Source organism: Electrophorus electricus, chromosome 23 (genome assembly GCF_013358815.1).
Source record: "Electrophorus electricus isolate fEleEle1 chromosome 23, fEleEle1.pri, whole genome shotgun sequence".
NCBI lineage: Eukaryota > Metazoa > Chordata > Actinopteri > Gymnotiformes > Gymnotidae > Electrophorus > Electrophorus electricus.
Genome location: NC_049557.1, coordinates 3,423,468 through 3,446,168, shown reverse-complemented (window position 1 = coordinate 3,446,168; position 22,701 = coordinate 3,423,468). Strand labels below are relative to the sequence as shown.

At 44.4% G+C, this 22,701-nt stretch overlaps 2 protein-coding genes across 3 annotated transcripts; one reads left to right on the top strand and one right to left on the bottom strand.

Annotated features, from left to right (window-relative positions):
* The first annotated feature begins 1,408 nt into the window (after positions 1–1,408).
* On the top strand, positions 1,409–7,842 carry hsd17b3 (hydroxysteroid (17-beta) dehydrogenase 3). 2 transcript variants are annotated; one of them, XM_027031690.2, is made up of 11 exons: positions 1,409–1,571; positions 3,639–3,685; positions 3,809–3,884; positions 3,974–4,081; positions 4,204–4,271; positions 5,173–5,217; positions 5,407–5,441; positions 5,528–5,609; positions 6,541–6,606; positions 6,774–6,923; positions 7,074–7,842. In XM_027031690.2, exons 1-11 carry the CDS (start codon positions 1,421–1,423, stop codon positions 7,167–7,169), a joined length of 924 nt encoding a protein of 307 aa, XP_026887491.1. In that variant the 5' UTR covers positions 1,409–1,420; the 3' UTR covers positions 7,170–7,842. The 2 variants fall into 2 exon arrangements, with proteins under 2 accessions (XP_026887491.1, XP_035377710.1); XM_035521817.1 differs by having other exon boundaries at positions 3,776–3,884.
* Positions 7,843–11,281: 3,439 nt separating this feature from the next.
* Positions 11,282–22,379, bottom strand: ercc6l2 (excision repair cross-complementation group 6-like 2). Its single transcript, XM_027031692.2, has 17 exons — positions 21,496–22,379; positions 21,271–21,387; positions 20,962–21,155; positions 20,674–20,835; positions 20,384–20,591; positions 19,997–20,254; positions 19,276–19,395; positions 18,681–18,752; positions 18,062–18,207; positions 17,754–17,849; positions 17,246–17,345; positions 16,763–16,915; positions 16,441–16,512; positions 15,012–15,807; positions 14,706–14,896; positions 14,238–14,395; positions 11,282–13,054 (listed from the first exon to the last, which is right to left on the bottom strand). Exons 1-17 carry the CDS (start codon positions 21,769–21,771, stop codon positions 12,136–12,138), a joined length of 4,038 nt encoding a protein of 1,345 aa, XP_026887493.2. The 5' UTR covers positions 21,772–22,379; the 3' UTR covers positions 11,282–12,135.
* Between the last annotated feature and the right edge of the window lie 322 nt (positions 22,380–22,701).

Sequence of the window (22,701 nt, the reverse complement as noted above, 5' to 3'; positions counted from 1 at the left end):
TATTGCTTCCTCTGTGTTTACTAGAAAGCCTCTCATCTGCAGCTTAGACCTGATAAGATGATATCTTGTTTTTGTTCTGCCACAAAAGACCAGATAAATGGGGAATTCTGTCTCTCCTGAAAAACACCAGCCGTAGCTGAGCACCGTCAGGGATACCCAGAAGGCTTGTACCCAGAAGGCTTGTACTAAGAGTGCAGATGGACTGTGTGGAAAGTTCTGCGACCAAAACAACAGCAAGCATGTCATTGTCCCTAACGTGGAGAAGCGTGTATAAGTATTGAGATATAGCTAATGCCGTCACTGGACTCTAAGCTGTGCCCAACTGTGAAGGTCTGGATACGTCTAACATCGTGGGGTCGCGACTCCTGCCTTGCCTCTTTCTGAGGAAGGTACTTAGATGGAAGCCATAGCTGATCATACCGAGTGTCAACCAAGTGTGATGGGTCCTATGCACTCTAGAGAGAGAGAGAGAGAGAGAGATAGGGAGAGAGAGAGAGAGAGAGAGAGATGGAGGGGGGAGGGGGGAGGGAGAGAGAGAGAGAGAGAGAGAGTGTGTGGGAGCCTTCAGTGACCCCAAAGTCAGGAAACTATGCGCATTAAAAATATTTAGGATGATGATGATAAAAGGATTAAATGGCTGATGGTCCTTCAAATATTTTTGAACTAGCAAGTAAAACAATTTCATTCTATTTCATTAATGCACTCCAGCGTACTTATCTGATCCAAACAAAAAAGTTTACTCCTAATCATAACCGTAACCGTAAGCCTGTCACCATAATGACCTTTTCCCCACAAGCAAGTGTTTGTTGGGGTCTCTATACATGCTCAGTGTGTGGACACTGGATCCCAACAAGGCCAGGGGAGCAAGGACATACACACGCAAATCAAAATGAAGAATAACCGTTTTGACACAGTTCTTGCAACAACAGGCACACTGGTCATGCTTAAACGCAGACCTTTAAACGCAGTCCTTTTAACACAAACCTTTTAACACAGACTTTTTAACACAGATCTTTTAGCACAGACCTTTGCATAGACCAAGTCCCAATTTACATTAGTATCTACTAACTGTCAGAGGTTTGGGTGCAAAAAACCAAGGAAAACAGAAAAGAAAGTGAAAGGATGTAACAAATACATTAAGTCCATTGTCACTCTGTCTTTACCAATCCACAACTTTGGCCATTTATTTAATCAAGTTCAGACTCGATTCCGGATTGCAGAAAGACCAGCACAACTTCCTATAAGCCAAGGCAATTCGGAATGTGAAACCTAGCAACAGCCAGGGTGTGGCCTGATTGGGTGAGGTTGCTGTCAGTTAGTAGGAGTGTGGTGGGTTGTTCTGAGAACCCAGTGACAGAGAGGGACCAGGCTAGCGGTTGACACTCACTCTACTCCTGCCCTGCGGGGAGCTCCTAACCGCATGGCTTTGATCGAGTTCGTTTTCATCCTGGTAGGCGTCTGCGCTGTCTTCTTTTGTGGCATTAGACTGATGCGTATGTTGATGGTGCTTTTTCCAAAGTTCTGGTACCCACTTCCTGAGAATTTTTTCACCTCCATGGGAAAATGGGCAGGTGAGATGAGGACACATATCTTCAGCTTTTCTTTCTAATTAAAATCAATACACAGAAAAAAAAAAACATTGGGAAATATTTGGCATCTTTATATGTTCAGTTATTTATTTGTAAATTTGCTCAGTTTGCTTGTTTTCATAGATGGCTGTTGGTCTTTAATTTCGTCTTTAATTCAACTGATTTTAATGATGGGGTAATTCAAGATTGCAAACCTAAAACAACTGTAAACAACTGTTTCAGTTTAGGCACAATGCGTTATACAACTGTAAACTGCAGAGATAGATTATTGGCTGAATTTGTAATTAACTGAGTTTGAGGTGCTAAATTATTACAACAGTATTCGTATTCTTCTTCTTCTGTAGTTTTCTCTCACCATGATCGGTCAAAAAAATTTTTTTAAGTGTTATCCTGTCATTCCCTTAGAGGTTATAATCTCTTTCAAGAATTGTATTTGCGTTATTTCCTAAAAAAAGACAGGCCCCCTCTGTTGGGCACTGCACATTGCAAGTGGCGTGCTCAGTTTCCGCAGGAATTTCTTTCAGCTTGTCTCTTGGTTCCCAAGCTTTGCCTCCACTCCATTCCTGAAGAGTAAGAGGCAATCAGAACACTGTGTTCCCCAGCGCATTATTACTGATTGTCTTTTCCGTCCGCTTCAAGGGGCTGTTAAAAAAAGCTCATCTCAGAGCTTTAAGGGGAAAGAAAGCTCACAAGAATTAACATAACTTTGTTCCTTCTGCAAGCAAGCTATTCTTTCACTTTGAGACCCTCTACTTGGTGTGTGTGAATGGCCATTCATGTACTAGCCTTCACTTTCCTTTTGTGTGTGTGTGTGTGTGTGTGTGTGTGTGTGTGTGTGTGTGTGTGTGTGTGCTCGCATGTTTTTTCTTCTGCCACTTTAAGATGTGATACATCACTTTTCATTACCCCAACCTCACCTTAAGCAATTAATCATTACAGCAGACAAGACGGAAAAGAAAATCTGTGTTAAGGATACCGCATCTCAGACCGAAACCAACAAAAGAGTGCTCCTTGTAGGAAACCATGTTAAACCTCTTAGTACGGTCCAGCCAGTACAACCCTGTGAACTAGGAGCACTGAAACTTGTAAGCTCACGTGCACAGATATCCATCTGAGTGGAGCTTCATCGGTTTAAAGTCAAAATGGCATTCTTTGGGGGGAGGAACGCTGATGTTTACATTTGAATGTCTAGCAATAATCTGGTATGGGAAGTCTGAGATCTTAAATAAGTGTATCTTTCGAAAGTTCTGCATGCCAGAGAGAAGACGCAGCAGGACAGATCAAGGAGCGATGGAAGATAGCGCTGGCTCCACACTGTCGCTGATTCTTTATCAAACATCTGGGCACACACTGTCTCCTTGAGTACACGCTGTTTAAACAAATGACACACGCATACGCCTACAGTCCCTTAGTGTGTGTGAAAAGGACTGCCAATGGGAAAAATTCTCAGCATATTTTGAATACTTTCAATTTTAAAGGAGCACATTTAAATGAATGTCATCAATCCTTCAAATCAGACAAATCAATAAATGTTCATCATGGGAATTACCAGTGGCTTATCTGACCATGCATGCAGATTTACAAAACCTCCACAAATGTTTTTACAACTCACCAGACTACCTTGACTACGGTAAAGGATGAGCAAGTCAATTTCAAGACACAGATGCAAAATGTTTAGCCTCTCTGGCATTATCATTACAGTAACTGAAAGAACTATCAGACTGGAAGGGGGAAGGTCATCTAGTCCTGCATGGCACAACTAATGTCCCGTACAGCAAGTAGAAAATCTGACTGTATATGATCAAGAAATGTACAAAATGTAATAACATACCCAGTCTCTAGGCAGCTGGATGGGTGCCTGGAAGTTTTGGGCAAAATAAATATTGTACATGATGGGTGTTGTTATACTCTGTAATAAATTTCACCAGGTTTTAGCGTGAACATCATCGCCTGGACATAGCGTAATCTTTCAATAATATTCTACCGTGCGCCATTATGTTCTGTTCGTTTTGCGTTGGCGTGAAACCTGGAGCGTGTTCTGTGGTGCAGTGATCACGGGGGGTTCGGAGGGAATAGGACACGCCTACGCACTACAGGTAACGTCACATTATTTCAGTTTTGTAAACTTAAGTGCCTTAACTCCCCCAGTATAGATTTTAACGGTCACCAATTGATTTACTGCCGAGGTTGACGGGAAACGTCTCGATGGCTATTTGCAGTTGGCGAGACATGGCCTCAACGTGGTTCTCATCAGCAGGAGCAGAGAGAAGCTGGAGAAAGCAGCGAGGAACATAGGTAGAGTGTGTCTTAACAGTTTCTCACTAGAGACTCCGGGTTGAGCTCCACGATGACGGGGGTCGATCTCCTTCTCTCCGATTCCCTAGAGAGATCCACAGGCAGGAAGGTCAAACTCATCAGTGCGGACTTCACCAAAGACAACATTTACGGACACATCCAGGAGAGCCTCCGCGGGCTGGATGTTGCCGTTTTAGGTTGGTTGGCTTCGGATCTCATCGAGTCGTGCGTCTGATTACGTCGAGCTGCGTTTGGACAGAGCAGACAAAGATTTGTAAGGCACAATCTGAGCTAACCATTTATTCTTATGCCTTAACAGTTAACAATGTGGGCATCCTGCCAAGTGAAATACCTTGCAAATTTCTGGAAACAACTTACCTGGAAGAGGTAAGCTGGGTATCATATAAATATACACTGATAGACAGAAATACACACATTATTGGGCATACCTAACCTACCACTGTGCTAGATAGGCTGCTGTACGTTTCATAGTTCACGTTGTAATCCACCAGTAGCGACCAGAGTTGTAATCCACCAGAGTCCTGCACACTGTGTATTGATTGTCAGTCTTTAGTGGCCTCTTTCATCACTGTGCTTTATGACCAAAACACCTGTTTGTGATCAAAGGGTGATTTCATGTGCCCTTACACCCATGTATGTATGTATGTGTGTGTGTGTGTGTGTGTGTGAGTGAGTGTGTATGTGTGAGTGTGTATGTGTGAGTGTGTGTGTGTGTGTGTGTGTGTATGGGGATGTAGGTGGCAACTGTAGATTAAGATAGTGTATAGGTCCTACACTTCAATGGACACACACAAGTCCATGAGGCAGAGAGGCTGGGCACCCTCTTCACATTGCTAATAAATACTGCACTAATGCTAAATCATAGACAAATTATAGTTGTTTTTTGCATAGAAATTCTGCCACAAAAATTTGTGCTTGCCACTTTTGACATGGCATCAGACAATTGATAGTATTACAGTATGTTGACTTTCGAATGATTTACCCTTTTCCTTAGTATAGTGAAAATGCAAATATTGAATATACCATGCACACTCAAGATACCATTGATAAGTGGAACATTTGTAACATAGGCAGAGTTTTGGGGGAGGGAGGGTGTGTTCCCACCAATACTTCCTGTTCATACTTCTCATATAATGTGTTAGGTAAGTTGGCGTGAGCAGTCTCCCCCAGTCTTGAAATGAAACCTACATATTTTGATCTACAGTGTAATCCGTTAAGGTTGTCAAAACGCCGCAGCATGACCACTGCTTGTTTTGTTTTCTCACAGAAAATACATCAAGTTATAAACTGTAATGTCAAAACCATGGCGAAAGTGAGTATAAAACACAGGTGGTATAAAATAAAACTTAATAATAACTATATGTGCGAATGACTCTCTTTTGTGCAAATGGAGCAGCCTAGGCAAACGCCCTTTTAACTTACTTCACGCCAGCGTAGGAGGTCCTACGTGTGCCAGTTAGTATGTTCACGACATTCACACATGTGATTTGTGTCAGCGCAGATGTGCCGCATCGTGCTCCCTGGAATGGTGGAAAGGTTAGAGCGCTCTGCGTTTCTCCACCTCTTCTTCGTGCTGTTGGATTGGGGGGGGGGGCAGTTTCATTCTCTCTCTGTTTCTCCAGAGGACGAGGCGTCATCCTCAACGTGTCCTCCGGCATCGCCAAAGTCCCCTTTCCCTTGTACACTTTATACATCGCAACAAAGGTCAGTACGAGTAGCTACGCTTAAGGTTTCCAGGTCTCGCGCGGCCTTCGTGAAAGCGTCCGGCTAATTGCAAGTGGTTAAACGTCGTTCTGGAATTTAGAAATTAGGAAGGTAGAGGGTGGCACGCACAAAGGTGGTTCAGTGTAGGTGGTTCAGGAAGTGAAGACTGAATCCTTACTTGCGCCTTTCCTCAGCGACGTTGTGAGGAAACCGCTTCATAGCGGTTTAGCTCTTTCCATTCCCTAGCAGCGTGACCTTCCGTTTGAGTCGAAACTTCAAGCTGAAGTTATCTCGGCTGTGCGTTTGTAATCAATCCGCCCCACATAGACTGGACTCTGGTAAACCCACGGATTCAAAACTTGTATAACTTCTATTTGCAATGTCTCCAAAGGGCTTCGTAAACCATAGCTGAGGAAACGCATCTGTCCCAATGCTGCGAGTTATGATACGGTAACTTCAGTTACACGTTTCCTAAGATTCCTGAACTTGTTCCAGGACTCCAGGTCGTTCCGCACTCCTCACTTTTGCCCAACTATACGTGTTAATTCAGCAGTGCAGGGATTGCAGAGCACATCCAAACGTGAGCCAGAGCAAGGTCTCTCTCTACAGCAGTCACATCCTTGTTCTGGAGGATGGGTTCTGCAGTTTCAAGACCTAAGATGCTGAATTCACCCTTGCAGTGTAAAAGGGAAAGCTCAGTATGGGAAGTTTAATTTACCAGAGTTTTCTTTAGACTGAATTTACACAAAAGCTGTTGAGTTGGTTGGTCATCTTACTTTTGATAGTGCGTGTATCTTTACCAAGATACACCGTGTCTTAGTTTTCACCGTGTGTGTGTATCTTTACCATTGTGTGCCTTACTTTTGACAGCACGTGTATCTTTAGCATTTATGGTTAACCAACACTTGACTTCTGATTTCATCTCCCTCAGGTTTTTATTGAGAGATTCTCACAGGGTCTGCAAGCTGAATATAAGTCCAAAAGAATTCTTGTTCAGGTAAAATTCAATATCCATTACACAAGCCCCCAGTGGATTTCATCTAATACCAAACTTACCTTACGAATCATATCAGCGACTGGAAAAGACAAAACAGACAGAACAGAATATAAAAACCAAATTAATTGTGTCACAAAAGCATATTACACAACCTGACTCTCCCCCAGACAGTGTCTCCTTTTGGGGTCTCCACATCGATGATGGGCTATCAAAAAGAAGACCTGATTACATTCACTGCTGAGGCGTTCGTTACGAGCTCGCTGGCGTATCTGAAAGCTGGCGATCAAACATATGGCAGTGTCAGACATGCAATTCTGGTAATTTTAAAAAAGCCATTTGATTGTTAACGTTATAAGGAATAATGCTACTCTTGACTATGAAGAGGTACTGGAGATCCTATCATATTGAGTCCAAGTAGAGAGGAGCCAGCCCTGGCTGTGCCCTGAGCCATGTCCTGTGTCTTGCAGGGCTTTTTTTTCCAGAACATTCCCAAATGGGTCCTGACGAGTGAGGCTTTTCAACACAGCTTTCAGGAGTTCGTGAAGAAGAGGGTGGGGGCCTGAGTGCAGCACCTCTGAACTGCTCTGCATTGCACTTATTTGGGACTGGCTACTTTTGTTAGCATTATTAGATGATGATGTCCCCATCTGAAACCCCTCACCGGGGACGCCAGCAACACAAAGGATCAGACTGTCATAGTGTTTGGTCGACTTGACCGGCACTGAAGGCTTTTTTTTTTTTTTTTTGTAGAATTATTCCAAAATGTACGTACAGTGGTGAGGGACTAGGTGACCCAGCTGGAGAGAGAGAGAGAGAGAGAGAGAGAGAGAGAGAGAGAGAGAGAGAGAGAGAGAGAGAGAGAGAAACAGGAATATTGAAACAATTCTTTTGGTGCACTTTTTAAAAGTTTGTTTAAAACAAAAATGCTAATTAACTAACTATATTTTTGAAGCACTCGAACACCTGCACATGCATCTACAACAAGATAATATGGGGGGACAAAATGTATTAGGATATATGGCTCCACCTCGTGGACATTCCTAATTACGATTCAAAGCGTCCGTCTGATATTTAGGTCATTGTACCATCGGCGCCACTTAACAAATTTAATGTGCATTTGACAACCATCGCTCGTACACTAGAAAAAGCATAACCTATCTTCTCCTTTTCACAAACAGCGTGCACTACTGCCTTTTCCCTCAAAACAGTTTTTACAAAATAAAACCTAATATACAAGAGTTGACCGATTTGCATTGAAAATGAATGGAAGCGGGAGTTCAAATCAGTCATTTGTCTTCTGAGTTTAAAAAAAACCCCAGCAAAGCGTGTTTACACGTTTACCGTCACTTTCATCACCTTGGCCAGTAGGGGGCAGCCTTTGCTCGTTTCTAGCTCGTTTCTATACGTCGACAGCTCTCAGCACAGCAGCTGGACTAACTCTCTCTGAAGTATGGAGTCAAACTTCAAACAATTCATGAAGAGATACAGGACATAAACAAACGTGGCCGGGGGGGGGGGGGGGGGGCGTTGCAAAGCAGGCACTTCAGCTAATAAAGTTGTTTATCCTTGAATAGTTCAATTCAAACTGTAAATTAGTGTGACAGGATAACTGTTACTTTTAACTGACGTAAAAATGTTTCGGTTTTACTGCAGGGAATTTCCACTGCAAATCTAATGCCTCGTCTCCAGTTCTTTGGAGATAAAACAAACAAGCCTATAAGAAATATGCCACCTGCTTCATCACCGTCTACCTCCATGCTCTACTTTTTATGAGTTTCGCCATCATCCCATGCAAAACTCTTTTACCCGAACAATTGTTGCAAGTTTTTAGCAAACTGAATCTTCTAATAAAATGCAAATTTCAAGATGATCGCTCCAGGCGACACAATATAGCAGCATTCACAGCATTCGCTATGTAAGGGTATGTGGAGAAAGTGCGTATAACGAGAGTCTGTGTGAAATAAAGAATGGTGTTTTTTTTCTACCTTTACAATTAGACTTTATGGCTGAAAACTCTTGTTCTCGGGACTAAAAAACTGCATGTGGCTTTTTGGATTACGGAACTTAATGTATATACATTTAAATCAGTGGTTAGTTTTAGACTGAGTCAGGCACAACAGTACATTTTGTATGTATTCCACAGAGAAGGTAACACAATGGTAACATTACGCAGACAAATGTTATTTGGAAATGGATACTGGAGTACACATATGGGACTCTAAGAATAGTTTGTAGATTATAGTCTAAGAGGAAAAAACAGAAATCTCAAAGAAATCAAGTGTGCTGACTGCTTTATTCTCTTTCAGATTTCAAGGGTTTTTTTACTCATTCATTTGGACTATCTACAAACTATTCTCAGAGTGAATCCAAATCCATGTTCTATACGACTGGCAGGTTAAATTCACTTTGAGACGTTTAATGCCACGTTCGTCACAGAACAAAAGTGTGCCGGTCATCATTTTGCATCAGACTTCCTGCCACCTCAGTGAGCTTTCCTTGTGTGGCCTGCCTTTAAGGAGTTTTAGTTCTTACACACATAAACAGCAGTCAGATGGAAGGGCAACGATTGTTTACCGAGCGTCCAGTTCCCTAAACAGTGGCTCAAATGACACTGATCTCTGGCAGCCTAACAGAGAGACTGTGCTGATCTCTCACTGGTAAATATTTACCCTAATAGAAAGAAGTCCTGGTTGTTTTTTCCCCCGCTGGATAAAAGATGGCGTAAGCACAGTCGAGAATCAAAGTGGGGTCCCTCACTGTAAGCTTGTTGTTGTTTTGATTTGGCTATCGAATGTTTGGCCTATCATTGAACTGGCTAATGCAAAGGGGACACACACAAATAGACGCAGAAGAATGTAAGCAAGCAGGAGTGCAAGCTGCCACGGCCCAACAGGCTAAATAAGTAAACACCGAATTTCTCACAAACCTGGGATTTGCTTTTGTTTAGTGGATGTGTATAACGTTCCAGCCAAACAGTTGGGCCATACTGGAGAGGCTTGTGGTTATCGCTTAAGGCTAAAATGCACAGTTTTGGAAATTACCTCAGCCACCAGGCCACTGGCACCGGCGGGCACAGGGAGGGATAACCGTGATACCCAGTTACTAATGGTTTTTCGAGGCAAGAGGCTAAATGGGGAACTTACACATGCGGCACAGGGGAATAAAATCACTGTGGCTGAGGCCCGTGGGCCCCTCTTAATGATGGGGAACCAGCTTTCTGGACTAATTTCCCAGCAAAATAAACAGGGCAGGGTGGGTTCCAGCCCATCTCAAAATGTTACGTCTGAACCTGCAGTCCAATCAGTGAAGCCATTTCCCACGTCACACACACACTCATGCACACAAACTTAACGAGTCACATCTTTGCCTTTAAATCAGTTCTGAACAGCGGGTGCCCTGATCTGCGTAACAAGATCATGATTTTAATGCCCACATGTTGCAGGCAAGGACGACTCAAAAGCGACTGAGTCCAGCAAGCTGAACTTACTACTGCTCAGTAATTCTCTCAGGAACTAAAATAACTGTTACATTTTCAAATGAGTGCACAAAGGGGAATGCATTCCTTCAGATGTGCTGAAGAATCCAAACCACCAGAACCTGTCAACCCATGAATCAGGTGTCAGAACCTGCTGGGGCTCTGCTGAGGCCCTGCTGGGGCCCGGTGAGAGTCAGGGGCCCTCTCTAGGTGTGTCAGACATCGATTCATTACTGGAAGAGTTACACAAGCTAATCACATGGTAAATGGTGGAATACAGTGGAGCAGAGGCTGCCGTATGAATAGATGAGGAGAACACACATACTTTCCGACCATGCTGAGATTTTTCAAGTCTGCTGTCATTAAAAGCAGTTCTAGAATCCATCATAATCACGGTCCTTTCCCATGAACGACTAACAGAAAGGGGTTTCATTAGGCTATCGTGCTTTGCTTAAGTCTAAGAGTAAACATAGCTGTCACACTGAGTGGATTTATCAGTAACTTTCAACCCATGGTAATCTTGCTTCGGAAAACATATCATACTCAGTAAGATCCCACTGATAGCAGCGGTGTGGACCCAGTTTAAATGGACATGTCTGGAAGTGTTTTTCAACAATAAAAAAGGCCCTTCCCAAGAGAACTATTCGATATCGCTGGGTTCAGCGGAAAAGCAACGGTTCCATCTACTACACTGGCTGAAATCTGCACGCTTTTGATAGCCAGCAGACCCTGACACTTCCAGGTGTCGCACTCTCCCGAGATGAAGACGGTGATCTAAAGTACAGCTCGGGCATTATGAAAGCATGACACACACAAGGGGCATTCTTCAGAATTTGCCCGTCCAGACAGGTGCAGCAGTTTCGCAGAAGAGAGCGCGTCTGTGTGCGCGCCCAAAACAGCGCGACCGCTACACCTCCCAGAAGCGCTGGCAACAGCTCCTGCTGCCGTCTCCAGGGGCGAGCTCGGGTGTCCTGTCGCAGCACGCACTCGTCTCTGTGTTTATTGATAGCCATCAGCACTTTCTCATTTTGCCTTTGGAGGAGGAGGAGGAGGAGGATTGAGAGAGCAGAAGTTCTCTCCTCCTCCTCCGGCAGAGCAACAGCTGAGCGACATCAAACACAGCTGCATGTCACTCATACACGCATATACACACATACCCTCACACAGCATAGGCAAATATACAAAGCGTAACAATGCAAGGAGGTTCCTCATTTCATTCGTTTAGTCAAATTAGTCCAGCAGGGTCACTAATCTCTCTTATATTAACATAGGAATTTCTCAGAGACATTGACTTTTTGGAATAGATCCTACTATAAGGGCAAAATGTCTACTAATATATCAGACAGACTGATTTGGTTCAGCAGTGGTGGATGTGGGAGTGTTCCTGGGAAAGCCGTTCCACCTGGCTTTCATGGACTAGCCTACTGTTATTTCTTGAATAGCACAACAGGTTGAGTTATGAAGGCTGAAACGCAGAACTTCCCAAAATCCCACGGCTCGGTTTACAAGAGTCAAGCACCAAGAGCAGCAGTTGTTCCCAACCTAGGCAGTACCACGTTTCCTCTCAAAATAAGAAAAAAGTTGGGAACATTGAGATTCCAGCCTTTATATTAAAACTATACAGGTAGGTCTGTTTTTGTTTGAGGCCCCAGACCACCAAGTTCATGTGGTTTTGTCTGATGTCATGTGAAGCCCAAAATAGTGAATTGGTTAAACAGATTAGCAACTTCAGTGTAGCAACTTCACAGACTCCTGATCCATGGTACCAAATTAATGACACATCCTTTGACCTTTGAGACTGTAATGTAATGGGCTATAGTGTTAAATTAATAAATTAACACACGATTCTGAAAAACAAAATAAATACAAAGATGACTTGAGTCAAAACTGTTCACATGAGCGATATATAGTGTCAAACAAGAAAATAAAACCAAATTAATTAAAATAAATTAATACTTCATAAAAGTGTCACCATCTTGTAAAAATAATTAGTAATTTTACACTTCATTCAAATGCCAAGAACCTGCATTGAGTTTTTTCTGCATAGTCCTGTTCTATCTTTTCCACAGAAACTTCTCATTCTTTTTCCAGAGTTGAGAGCTTTCGAGTTCATTTTCCCTTTTGGACCTTCCAGAGACGGCGGCGCTCCTACAGACCTTCTCCACCTGAGACAGGTCTGTTAGCTTATCGATGGACTCTATGTTCCCCTCGTTCAAAATGTCCCAGAAGTCTTTGCCTTTGTTCTTGACCCTCTCCGTCGGTGCGGCCATGGGCGCTGTCGCGAGCTTGAGCCGCTCGCCACTTCTCTTCGGCTTGAGGAGGTCGTCGAGGATGGAGGTGTCACCTATGAGGTCAGTAATGAAGGTTTTGTTCGCCCGGGCAGGACCTGGTTCTGCAAGGTCAGTTCTGGAGAATTCTGCAGGAGACACCTGGTCTTTACGAGTTCGTCTGAGTGGCGAAGGATTAACTCGACCCAGCGGGGTCATAGGTGAGGGGTTTGCCTGAGACTGAGGTTGGACGCCTGAATAGGGTTCCTGAGGCAGTTCCGACAGGCTTTGGCCTGATTCAGGTGGAGAGATCGTCTCGGTTCTAAGCTCAGGTGGACCCATACAGCGATTGCTGAGGTCTTTTGTATGCCGTGCATTAGTCATTCTCTTCTTTTTTGATGCTACACCTGCTTCTTCCAGAACCTTTTCATGAGATCTCTGAACTGAGGTAAGGAGGGACCTTTTCGAGGTAGGTCCTTGTTTGGCGGCGTTGCAGGCTGAAGGGGGTGGTGAAACCCGTGCTTTCGGCTCCATTTTAGGTTCAGAAAACGTCTGTTCGATGATGTCCGTGAGCTCAGGGCTCCTGTGGCTGTAGAACTGAGCTAGCTTGCTCAGTCGCTGTGCTGAGCTGCTCTCCACAAGCTCTTCAGCAAACGCCCGCACACACCTGGCTCCAAAGAATCGCGCCATTTCTTCTAGCTGATTTCTGCAAGTTCAGAAAACATCTGCTGAAGCTTTTCACCACAGAGCGTACAGTATTACTGCCTACACACACAAAATACATTCTCAGACTTTTACATGCAACAAATTATGCCTTGTTTTTTTGGAGCATAATTAACTAGATGTAAAACTAGATGTAGTTGGGTTTTTTTTTTTTTTTTTATGGAAAGACAGCTGTAATGATAAGTTTTTGTCTCTCTGTATATCAGCAAGATCCACCAACTTTAATGCAGCTTCGTGGAACTCTAAGTGGACCGAGGCAACATTAGAAAGCCTGTTAACACTTTGAAGCAAATAATAGTGCCAATGACAGTTCAGCAGCAGGCGATTTCAAAGGGGGGGCACGCAAAAACCACGGACGCAAGCAAAATTCTTCAAAATACTTAAAAAATACATGACTTCTAATGAGAAGCTGCTACCATTCGAGGATTGCGAAGGAAAAAACAAGGTGCAAGGCACTGGCTATAAAACGCGCCTGTGTGGATTCAAGTCATTTAACCGCAGACTTAATAGAGGGGAAAACCTGTATAAACAAACACGCATTTCTTCCTCCATTACAGACACAAACTGTATGATGGGAGAGATGGAAGGGGCTGTCCTTGGGTGAGTGGGGAGGCAGAAGGCTTTCACTGAAAAGGCTTTTGCTCATGCCTTGAGTTTTGGCCGGGTTTGGGAATAGGGAATAGGGAGGGGGAGAGGACTCTGGGGTGGTCTCCCCCCTCCCCGTCGGGGCCGGGCGGGGGCGCGGCATGCCATAGCTGTGGCGAGAACTGGCGCATAGCCCCACGCTACCAGGAATTTCCTCTCACTGTGTGTGTGTGTGTGTGTGTGTGTGTAGGTGCGCGTTTTCGGCTCAATTGACATGATTAAGTAGAGCACTGTGGAAGTGCTTTCTTTAAAATCCTTTTGAGGGGCAAAATGATACATATCTAGCTTGAGGAGCTTAGCGCTAATACGAATATAGTATGTACAGGGTAGTGAGTCTCTGAGCTTTCAGACGGCGAACCGCGCACACATTTGCTGAACGTTACAAAGCATTCTCAGGAAGGTCTCAAACTCGAAACACCTCGACGGTCATACCATGAAGATTGTGTCATACGATATTGTCAACTGTGTAGTGGCTGCAGCGGTAAAAGAACGAAGAGGAAGGAGCCGCGTCTCGGCCGTACTTGCGGACAGCGGCGGGTGTCTGGCCGACGCTAAGGGTCACGCTGGGGGTGCGGTGGGAGGCCCTGATGGAGTGGACGACTTGGTGCCGCAGTCGAGGGCCTTCGGGGTGTGCTGGAGTCTGGCCTTCCTCCCCACCACGCGCGGAGTCACGCTGGGTCTGCAACACAAGCAAACAAAGCGAACCCCCCCATAACCAGTCAGGGTATCGCGGTCCATGGTGGTTTGGGGGCCATACTATAAAGCTATTTCCTTCAAATGCACATGCTGGTGTACATCTTTGAGTTGCTTATTGACATCATTAGCTGCACTGAAGTAATATCTCTCAATTACCTCTTTAAATATATTTCAATGAAAAATCATCTTTTTTTTTTAAATTCCATTACACATTGAAATTTTCACAATCCTTATGACGTTATTACCCAACCCTTGCTGTGAACATTAGACAATGTACAACCCAACCCAAGCACCTGCTGTGTGATATAATGCTCCGCTGGGCTTGGTCCCTCTGACAGGTCAGACAGGTGGTTGGCTGGGAGCTGGGAGTGCTTGTTGAGCTTGAAAACATCTCGCAAGGCAGCACGGCTAAGGCGGTTCTCCATTCGGCTCGAGCCCACTACTTTCTGATTGGAGTGGGTGTACCTCACTTCCTGAAGTCCACCTACGAGCGGCAAATGGGCAAAGAAGTAAAACAGTTTGGTTCTTTTGGCAAACCCCAGAAAATCAGACAAATTCCACTTGTGCAATGGCCACCTGCTGGAGGATTTGTTATGTACCTAATAACGTGTCTATGGTTCCAGCGTTGGGCTCAGATGCAGGACTTGGCTGAGCCGTTGGGCTTCTCAAGCCTGCGAACATGACTGATTTGACAGGAGTGTTCCGTGTACTCACAGGGCACCCGAGACCCGATTTTACCTCGCGTGAAGCTGAGATGTGACCCTTCACCTTTCTCACCAGAGCCTCATCCTCCGAAGAGGTAAAAGACTTGATATCGTCCACAAGCCTCCGACTCCTTCCTGCCACCCTGCCTCGGGTGTCCAGCCTCCGCTCACTTCCACTGCCCTCTCTGGCACTCTGCTGCCCTTCAGCTGGGTGGCGCTGGACGGGCTCGTCCCCTACACGGCCAGCTGTGACGCCGGGCTCGGGGTTCTGCTTTGCTGGAGGCCTACACGGGCTCTCGGCCTCATCTCCTTCCCCCTCCTCCTCCGAGTCGCTCGACAGGCGCCCGTCTGCCTCCCCCTCGGTCGCCCGGGGCTCCTCCGTATCCGAGTCATCCTGGCTCTCCTCCGTATCCGAGTCGTCCTGGCTCTCCTCGCTGCTGTCCGAGCACCCCTGTGCCATTCGGACCACGTGCCTCAGTAGCAGCGCGGAAAGGCCTGTGCTATTGGAGAGGGTGACGCCCGGCACAGGCTCCGCCCCTGCGCTCGTCTTCGTCATGTTTGCCTGGGAGCCGCAGGGGTCTTCGTCCTCACTGTTGCTGCTGAATTCCAGGATCTCACCATCAGCGAGGCCCGCACTACACACCGGCACTGGTCCACCATGCTGTCCGGAGACCCCTCCTGACCCTGGACCCTACAAACACCCACAATTAAATATGTTTAATACATATTACAAAAGATAAACGTAATAGATTGTGAAGAGGGAAACCTTATATGCATGAACTACATCACTTTTAATAAGTTCGTGAATTTAACTGTTTTTAGACTACATAAATTCGTTGTCATAAAAGCAACACACAATTTCATCAATAAGTTATGCAACCCAGACACAGAAAAGAACCTACCCTGTTAAAAACAAATAACATACCCTGTTTAGAAAAGAACGTACCCTGTTTTAAAAAGTTGTTTTTATTGACTTACAAACCAACACTTGGAATATCAACAGTTTATGTCAGGTTTTAACAGAAAGTTCTTTCTGTTTTCCGCCTCTATGGAGACCTGCGTGTGAGATGTTTCTCAAGGAAGAACAGTCGATAAGTTCTTCTGCTGGGTAAATAAACCCAATAAAGATAGCACACACACTTCCGTGTGGTCTTCACCAGTGGTCCGGGGGTGGGAAGTTAACTGCATCCATGTGTTGGCTGTCGTACCCGTCCTTACCGTGGGAATGGAGGGATGGGGGGGGGGATGTCTGGGAAAGAGGAGGGGAGGAGGATGGGAAAGGAGAGTGCTCCTGCCAGGGGTCTAGGAGAAAGCAGCTGCTCACCGGGCCTGTGCTCCTCTCCTCCACTGCCTGCGTGCTGGCCGTCATGATCCCCACCTCGAGTTGGCCCTCCCGCTGCAGCACACGCACACGCACACACGCGCACGCAAATTGCACTTTCCTTCAAGTCATTGCAAAACGATTCAATAGAAGAACCATGACCTCCTCAGACCTGAAAGTCCAAGTTGTGCCGCATGGCTGACGTCATGACGGCTGAGGTGCGTGCAACACCGATACAAATTACCATCAACTTCAGGTCAGGGCAATTAAAATTACACAAAGTTCCCACCACTCTCAGGGGTGGGGGGGTGTAGAGTGCCCTAACCGCTAGGACGCGGTGCGTCAGGCAGGTTCCATCAGTCTGTAGCCTGAAGAGGTTGCGCATGCCGAACAGCTCTCCTGCTTGGCCGTCCGCACCCTGTACCGCCTCAAAGTACCTCCTGGCGTTCTCCCTCCCAATCACCGAGGACTGCAGCTGCTGTGGTTTAAAAAACAAACAAACAATTATACTTTACTTTGGAACATATTAGATATAAGAATAATAACTAGGGAGTTTTGTGCACCATCGAGTCAAAATGTCCCTTGCATTAATCCGTTAGCCCCCTTTTAGATATATAACCCCTTTTTAGATACATGTACTATATATAAGTATATTGTGTTCAGATAACTAATGCATTATGTTATCAAAACTCACCTGATGATTGCATTATTTCATGAGAGGTGTCTCTCAAAGGCTCCTAATTTCACCCGCCCTTTTTGTATAATCTGAGTGGAACAGCAGAATTAGTGGATGGGCGGAACTAGCTACCTGTTTGTAAACCTGACGCAGATAGATGACCTCCTCCACTGTGCCCAGGGAGATGAGCCTAAAGACGGTCACATCCTTACACTGCCCGATGCGATACACCCTGCAGATTAAAACCAAAGGGTATTCACTACAACACTACTACTTTCCCAGAACTCCACATGACGTAAAGATCAGCATTCCTCCTCCCGTGTGTGTAGCGGCTCCTTGTATATGCGGAAGAACACTAAGAATGCCAGCTGGCCCGTGTGTTACGTGGCAAGGGGGAAATTAGAAAAAAAGTCTCGTAGAACATTCTAGAGGGCTCCTGGCAACACGCAACACACAGTGCTGCCGAGTCTGGAACCTTGCAAAGTGCAACTCTGCACTATTATGCAAAGCTTCTACCAGAGGGACTACCTTCACGGGACAGTATTACAACAGCAAGCAGAACAGCTTAGCGAATTTGAACTTCAGAAGAAGCTTACACACACACACACACACACACACACACACACGTGTACGTGCTGACCTGTCAACAGCCTGAAGGTCATTTGCTGGATTCCATGTCGGATCAAACAGCACAACCACATTAGCCCCAACAAAGTTGAGTCCAAGACCGCCAGCCCTAGAGGCAAACATTAAACCACACGGTCCACTTTTAAACTCCAAACTGTGAATAAACAACTTCTTCATACCTAATGGTTGCAACACCTGCAAACAGCACTCATTCACCTTACAAAAAAAAAAATAATAATAATTTTTATAAAATAATGTAAAAGTATAGGTGTTACGCCAAATAAATAAATGCTTCTCATGCAACATTCAAATAGCACTGACATGGTAGAGACCAGGCACAGGTTGATATCTCCAGAACTGTTGAATTCTTTGACGATGTGCAAGCGCTCTTTAGACTTGGTGGTTCCGTCCAGCCTGCGGTAGTTCAGACCCTCTGCCATGCAAAAGCTCTCCAGTACATCAAGAAGCTACACGAGAATGAAGATCCCAATTAGATTTGCTTCATACTAGTCCATAATGCATAAAGCATTCATTTATATTAACGTTTACAAGGCTACAAGCTTTAAGTCATGGATTAGATAAAAAATATTGTTTTGATACATTTTGAATTCGATGTTCTTTACAAGTGATGGCCTTAATTCTACAGTTACTTAGTCAATGTGTGTACACTGTTGTGGTTTTGCTGAGGTTAAATGTAATGATTTGGGGCCAATCATCAAAGTTTATCATTAAACTTTATCTTTAAACCATGTTACTAGAGTTCAAGAAGCAACATTAAAAAATGGAATTGTAACTACCATTTCATTATCCTTTGATTGGTTCAGTCATAAAAAAATACTTCTGCAAAACTACACTAAAGTATTACAACACTCAAAAAATGAGCTAGGATCACCGCACTAAGGAATAAACTCAGACCAGCACACATGGGCAACAAGCTCACCTTAGTGGAAAACGAAAAAAGCAGAACTTTATCTTTCCTTTTGATAAAGTGACTCAGCAACCTTTGCAGGACCTGGAAAACCACAGATGATTCATGGCACAGGAGGAGCTGGCAAACAAAGACGGTTCCCAGCAACACAAAACAAGGCCTTTCCGAAAGAAGAGCAAAGAGAAGGCGTGAGGGATACATGTACGTTAACAAGGGCCCCCTGTGCCTTCTCTCTTCGTTTCTGACGCAGAAGAACGTGCAGCGTGTGTGTGCGGCTGACGGGGCCACAGACGGCATCTGCCGGTAACAGCACACTCCGCGTACTGTGCCGGGAGGGGGGACGTGCCCTTTGGATGGACTTTAAGAAGGATGCCCTTGTTATTTCCCAAGGAAGTGTGTCCACAGCTAGCTGGACGGCTCCAGAGACAGAGCTGGCCAAGGAAGGGTTTAGTTTTTCGAGCCATTTTAGTGTGGTAGTGTACTGGGTGATGAGGGCAATCAAACATGGTGAACGACAGGATCCAAAATTCTGTACTTATAAACTTTTAGAATCTCATATGCTTTTTAGTTAAAACCATTTACATAGACTATAAAAATGTCTAAATACCTTCATTTTTCCACTGTACTTGGGGTCTGAAATGGCCTCAAATGCTGCCTGTTTGCATCTTTCTGTAAAGTCCGGAAACTTTGTGAAGACTTTTTCACAGATGGAGTTCACATATTTTTCCTGTGACAAAATGAAATATGGATATGAAATATGACAGACTGTAGAAAAGACAGAGAGAAAAAAACATCCCTGACCTTTAACCTTGGTGCTCCAGGTGGTAAATGTGTGTCCTGACCCCCAGACCTGAGAGCTAGCTTTCTGCCAGAATACACATTTACCCTCCTGGCTGACAGTCACACTGCCCTCTCCTGTGTGATACTCTTTGTCACACAGTTATCCTACAGACATAATTCATGGTCATTAATCTACAAAAGCTCAGTTCAAATGCATACAGAAAATGTATTAAGTATTCCATCTCAATTTGCAAAATTTGCTTCTTACATGAGCTTTAAAACTCCAGCACAAAATAAATAAAAGGAAACGTCGGACACGAAACACGTTTATATCAGACATATCTTATTTGATTCAAAACACATGAAATAAATGGGAAATTTTGTGAATTTAATATTTTGCCAATTTATTCCCTTAAACACTGTCTGATTTGTCGAGTCATTTAATCTACAATCATCTATATTTATGCTTAAATGCCTAGATCTATCATCTGTGAATTTGCATCAGTATCCTCAGATACAGATATGAGAAGCCCTTTTCAACCACCTACCTGTGTTTTACTGGTGCCTTCTTTTGACTGCAGCAGAGCAACATGATTGGCCACCTTCCTCAGGATGGCCAGGTAGCTGAAGTACATGTGTTTGACGGGCACGCCATCTGAATTGCACTTCTGGCAACACTTCTTCCTGGGACGGCCGCTGCCGCACTGGCACCTCTGTGAGCCACACAGCAGCAAAGTCACGTCGTCCGTGTCGAGCACGGCGCGATACACGGCCTGCTGGAAGTCCGTCAGAGAGCAGTACACAACCTACAAAGGGTCCAGAGTGTGACGAGATCAGCCCATTTTATTAGGGTGTAAACAGGGTTACGGCCATTACGATTAAAACAATAAAATGTTTTGGTAGCAACTAAAGGATAAATGGTTCTTGGAGGTCACCCTGTCGTCTTTCTTGGGTAGCTGTTCGCTGATGAGCGCCTTGGTTCTCCTGAGAAACCAGCGGGACAATCTTTTAGCCAGAGTCTGAACAGCCCTGCGGCCCTCTGCCAGAGCCCTCTTTGTCACGCTGTGTTTCTGGCCCTGTTCGATGGGGTCCGAAAATTTGTTCTTGAAACTGGCCAGTGAATCGAGACACCCAGGGATGGCCCTGAAATCACAGAAAAAGGTCTGATGATGTATTTTGAAATGGGGGGGGGACAGAAAATGATACGGTTCTACCCATGACTCACCAATCCATGACACACCAGAGCTCCTCAAGGTTATTCTGGAGAATTGTGCCCGTCAGTCCCACACGCACTTTACATCTTAAATCTTTCATTGCTTGTGTGATCTGTGACTTGTGGTTCTTAAGCTTGTGAGCTTCGTCCACGATGACCGCAGCCCAGTCAATACTGTGCAGAACAAGGAAATCAAATTAGGTAAAGTACTGGAGGACAGTGACAAATAATGAAAACTAATATGGGATACTTTATAAACAAATGTGGCTTGTGAGAAACACTGCAGCAATGTAACGCTACCTGTTAAACTGGTCTAGACAGAGTCTGAGGGTCTCGTATGTGGTCAGAGCGATCTCACATCGTCCTCTATTCACACGGGCCAGTTCTTCCTCCTTCTTTACACCATGTACAATGACAGTTTTAAAGTGGCCCCATGTGTCCAACTCATCTTTCCAGTTATAAAGCACGGACAAGGGAGCCACAATGAGGAAAACCTAGTAAATATGGAAGAGAGAGAGAGAAGGGAATCACCATGAAGTAAAGTCACAAGGACAAATGAATCAGACAAGTAAGTTCACACCAAAATGACAGAAAGTTTATGTACAGTACCCTCTTCATTTTGGATGGTTTCCAGGACCTTTGCGACTGCAAAAACTCTGGCCTGTTCTTCTCAACATCCTTCCATGTCCCTGTTTTCTGCAAAACAGCAGCCAGGAAGCTGATGACCTGTCAAACACAAGTAGTTCAAAGGTGGATATCATGTAGGCAAAATTAATCTACAAATTCCTTAATGACTACATCTGTCCATACGAACAAGACTACACATAAGTGTACCTGAACGGTCTTTCCAAGGCCCATGTCATCACCCAAAATGCAACCTCTGGACTTCACATAGCTGTTGTAGATGAATTTAACTCCCTCTCGCTGGTAGTCCCGTAGGTATCTGTTAATGGTGTATGGTACTTGGTCACCATTTCCTGACAGTAGGAATGGCTCGGAGGGACCAGGGCTCTGGTTAGTATGGAACAGGGGCTTCTCATCCTCGGATGGGGCATTAATCATTCCAGCAGCTAGAGACACCGAGCGAAGTCCAGTATCATCTTCCTCCATTTTCACAAGTTAAAAGGCAATGTCCATTTTTGTTGCAATGGACTTTTTTTTTAAAGACTAGTAAATAGCTAGCAAGCTAACTAGCTATTCTGACTGCTGAGCAACTGGTTAATTTATACGGAGTTAGTTAGTGCCAGACAATATAAAACTGCTATATACTAGCTAACTGGATACTTGATAAATACTTGATAATGCTCATTGAGCAAGCCTATCTAGCTACCTGAAGGGCACCTTAACTAGGTAACTGGCTAACATTTGACTAACAGCTTGCTAGATAGACAAATCTCCACCTACACATAAATCTTTAACTGCAATGACCTACCGTCCTAAATATGTGTCTTTTCTAGCCAGCTTGAATAGTTAGATAGCTAGGATACCTAACTTTGCTAGCTAACATAACTACGTTAGCAAGTAAGCCTACTAAAGACACCTAAGACGCCTAGCTAGCTAGCCAGGAAGCATCATTCCACGTTTTTAGGTGTGATGAAGAAATCAGTGCTTCTCAGATGTGCTCGTTGATTTATAAATGTACAAGTGATTCGTTTTGCCAAGACAAATGCAGAATCCAATCAGGTATTCACCGCCTAGCTAGCAGTCTAGCTAGCAGTTGGAAGGGCTGAGGGAATACGCTTCATGTTTATGCATCTTTGCAACGAGAGTCGGCATTTTCAACAGTAATACTTACTTTATTTTAAAAAAATAAATAAAAATGTGTTACCATTTTAAAACGTTTTATTTTGATCCTACAAATTTTTAAAAATTGAAAATGATAGTAGTAATTTTTTTTTTGCTGTTATTACAACTTGGAAATAGTAACACTATTATTCGAGGAATACACATTGGCACAGCACACATTGGTTCGGGCGATAGACTATATATGTAAGTCTACCGTGATGCTACCAAAAAAAAGATTAAAGACAGAACCTGATG

Coding starts and splice junctions, on each gene's coding strand:
- hsd17b3 (XM_035521817.1), top strand. CDS start 1,421: ATGGCTTTGATCGAGTTCGTTTTCATCCTGGTAGGCGTCTGCGCTGTC. Junction 3,885..3,973: donor GAAAGCAGCGAGGAACATAG/GTAGAGTGTGTC, acceptor CCGATTCCCTAG/AGAGATCCACAGGCAGGAAG. Junction 5,442..5,527: donor CTCCCTGGAATGGTGGAAAG/GTTAGAGCGCTC, acceptor CTGTTTCTCCAG/AGGACGAGGCGTCATCCTCA.
- ercc6l2 (XM_027031692.2), bottom strand. CDS start 21,771: ATGGAGGAAGATGATACTGGACTTCGCTCGGTGTCTCTAGCTGCTGGA. Junction 18,208..18,680: donor TTTTTTCGTTTTCCACTAAG/GTGAGCTTGTTG, acceptor ATTCTCGTGTAG/CTTCTTGATGTACTGGAGAG. Junction 17,346..17,753: donor GACCTTCAGGCTGTTGACAG/GTCAGCACGTAC, acceptor TTTAATCTGCAG/GGTGTATCGCATCGGGCAGT.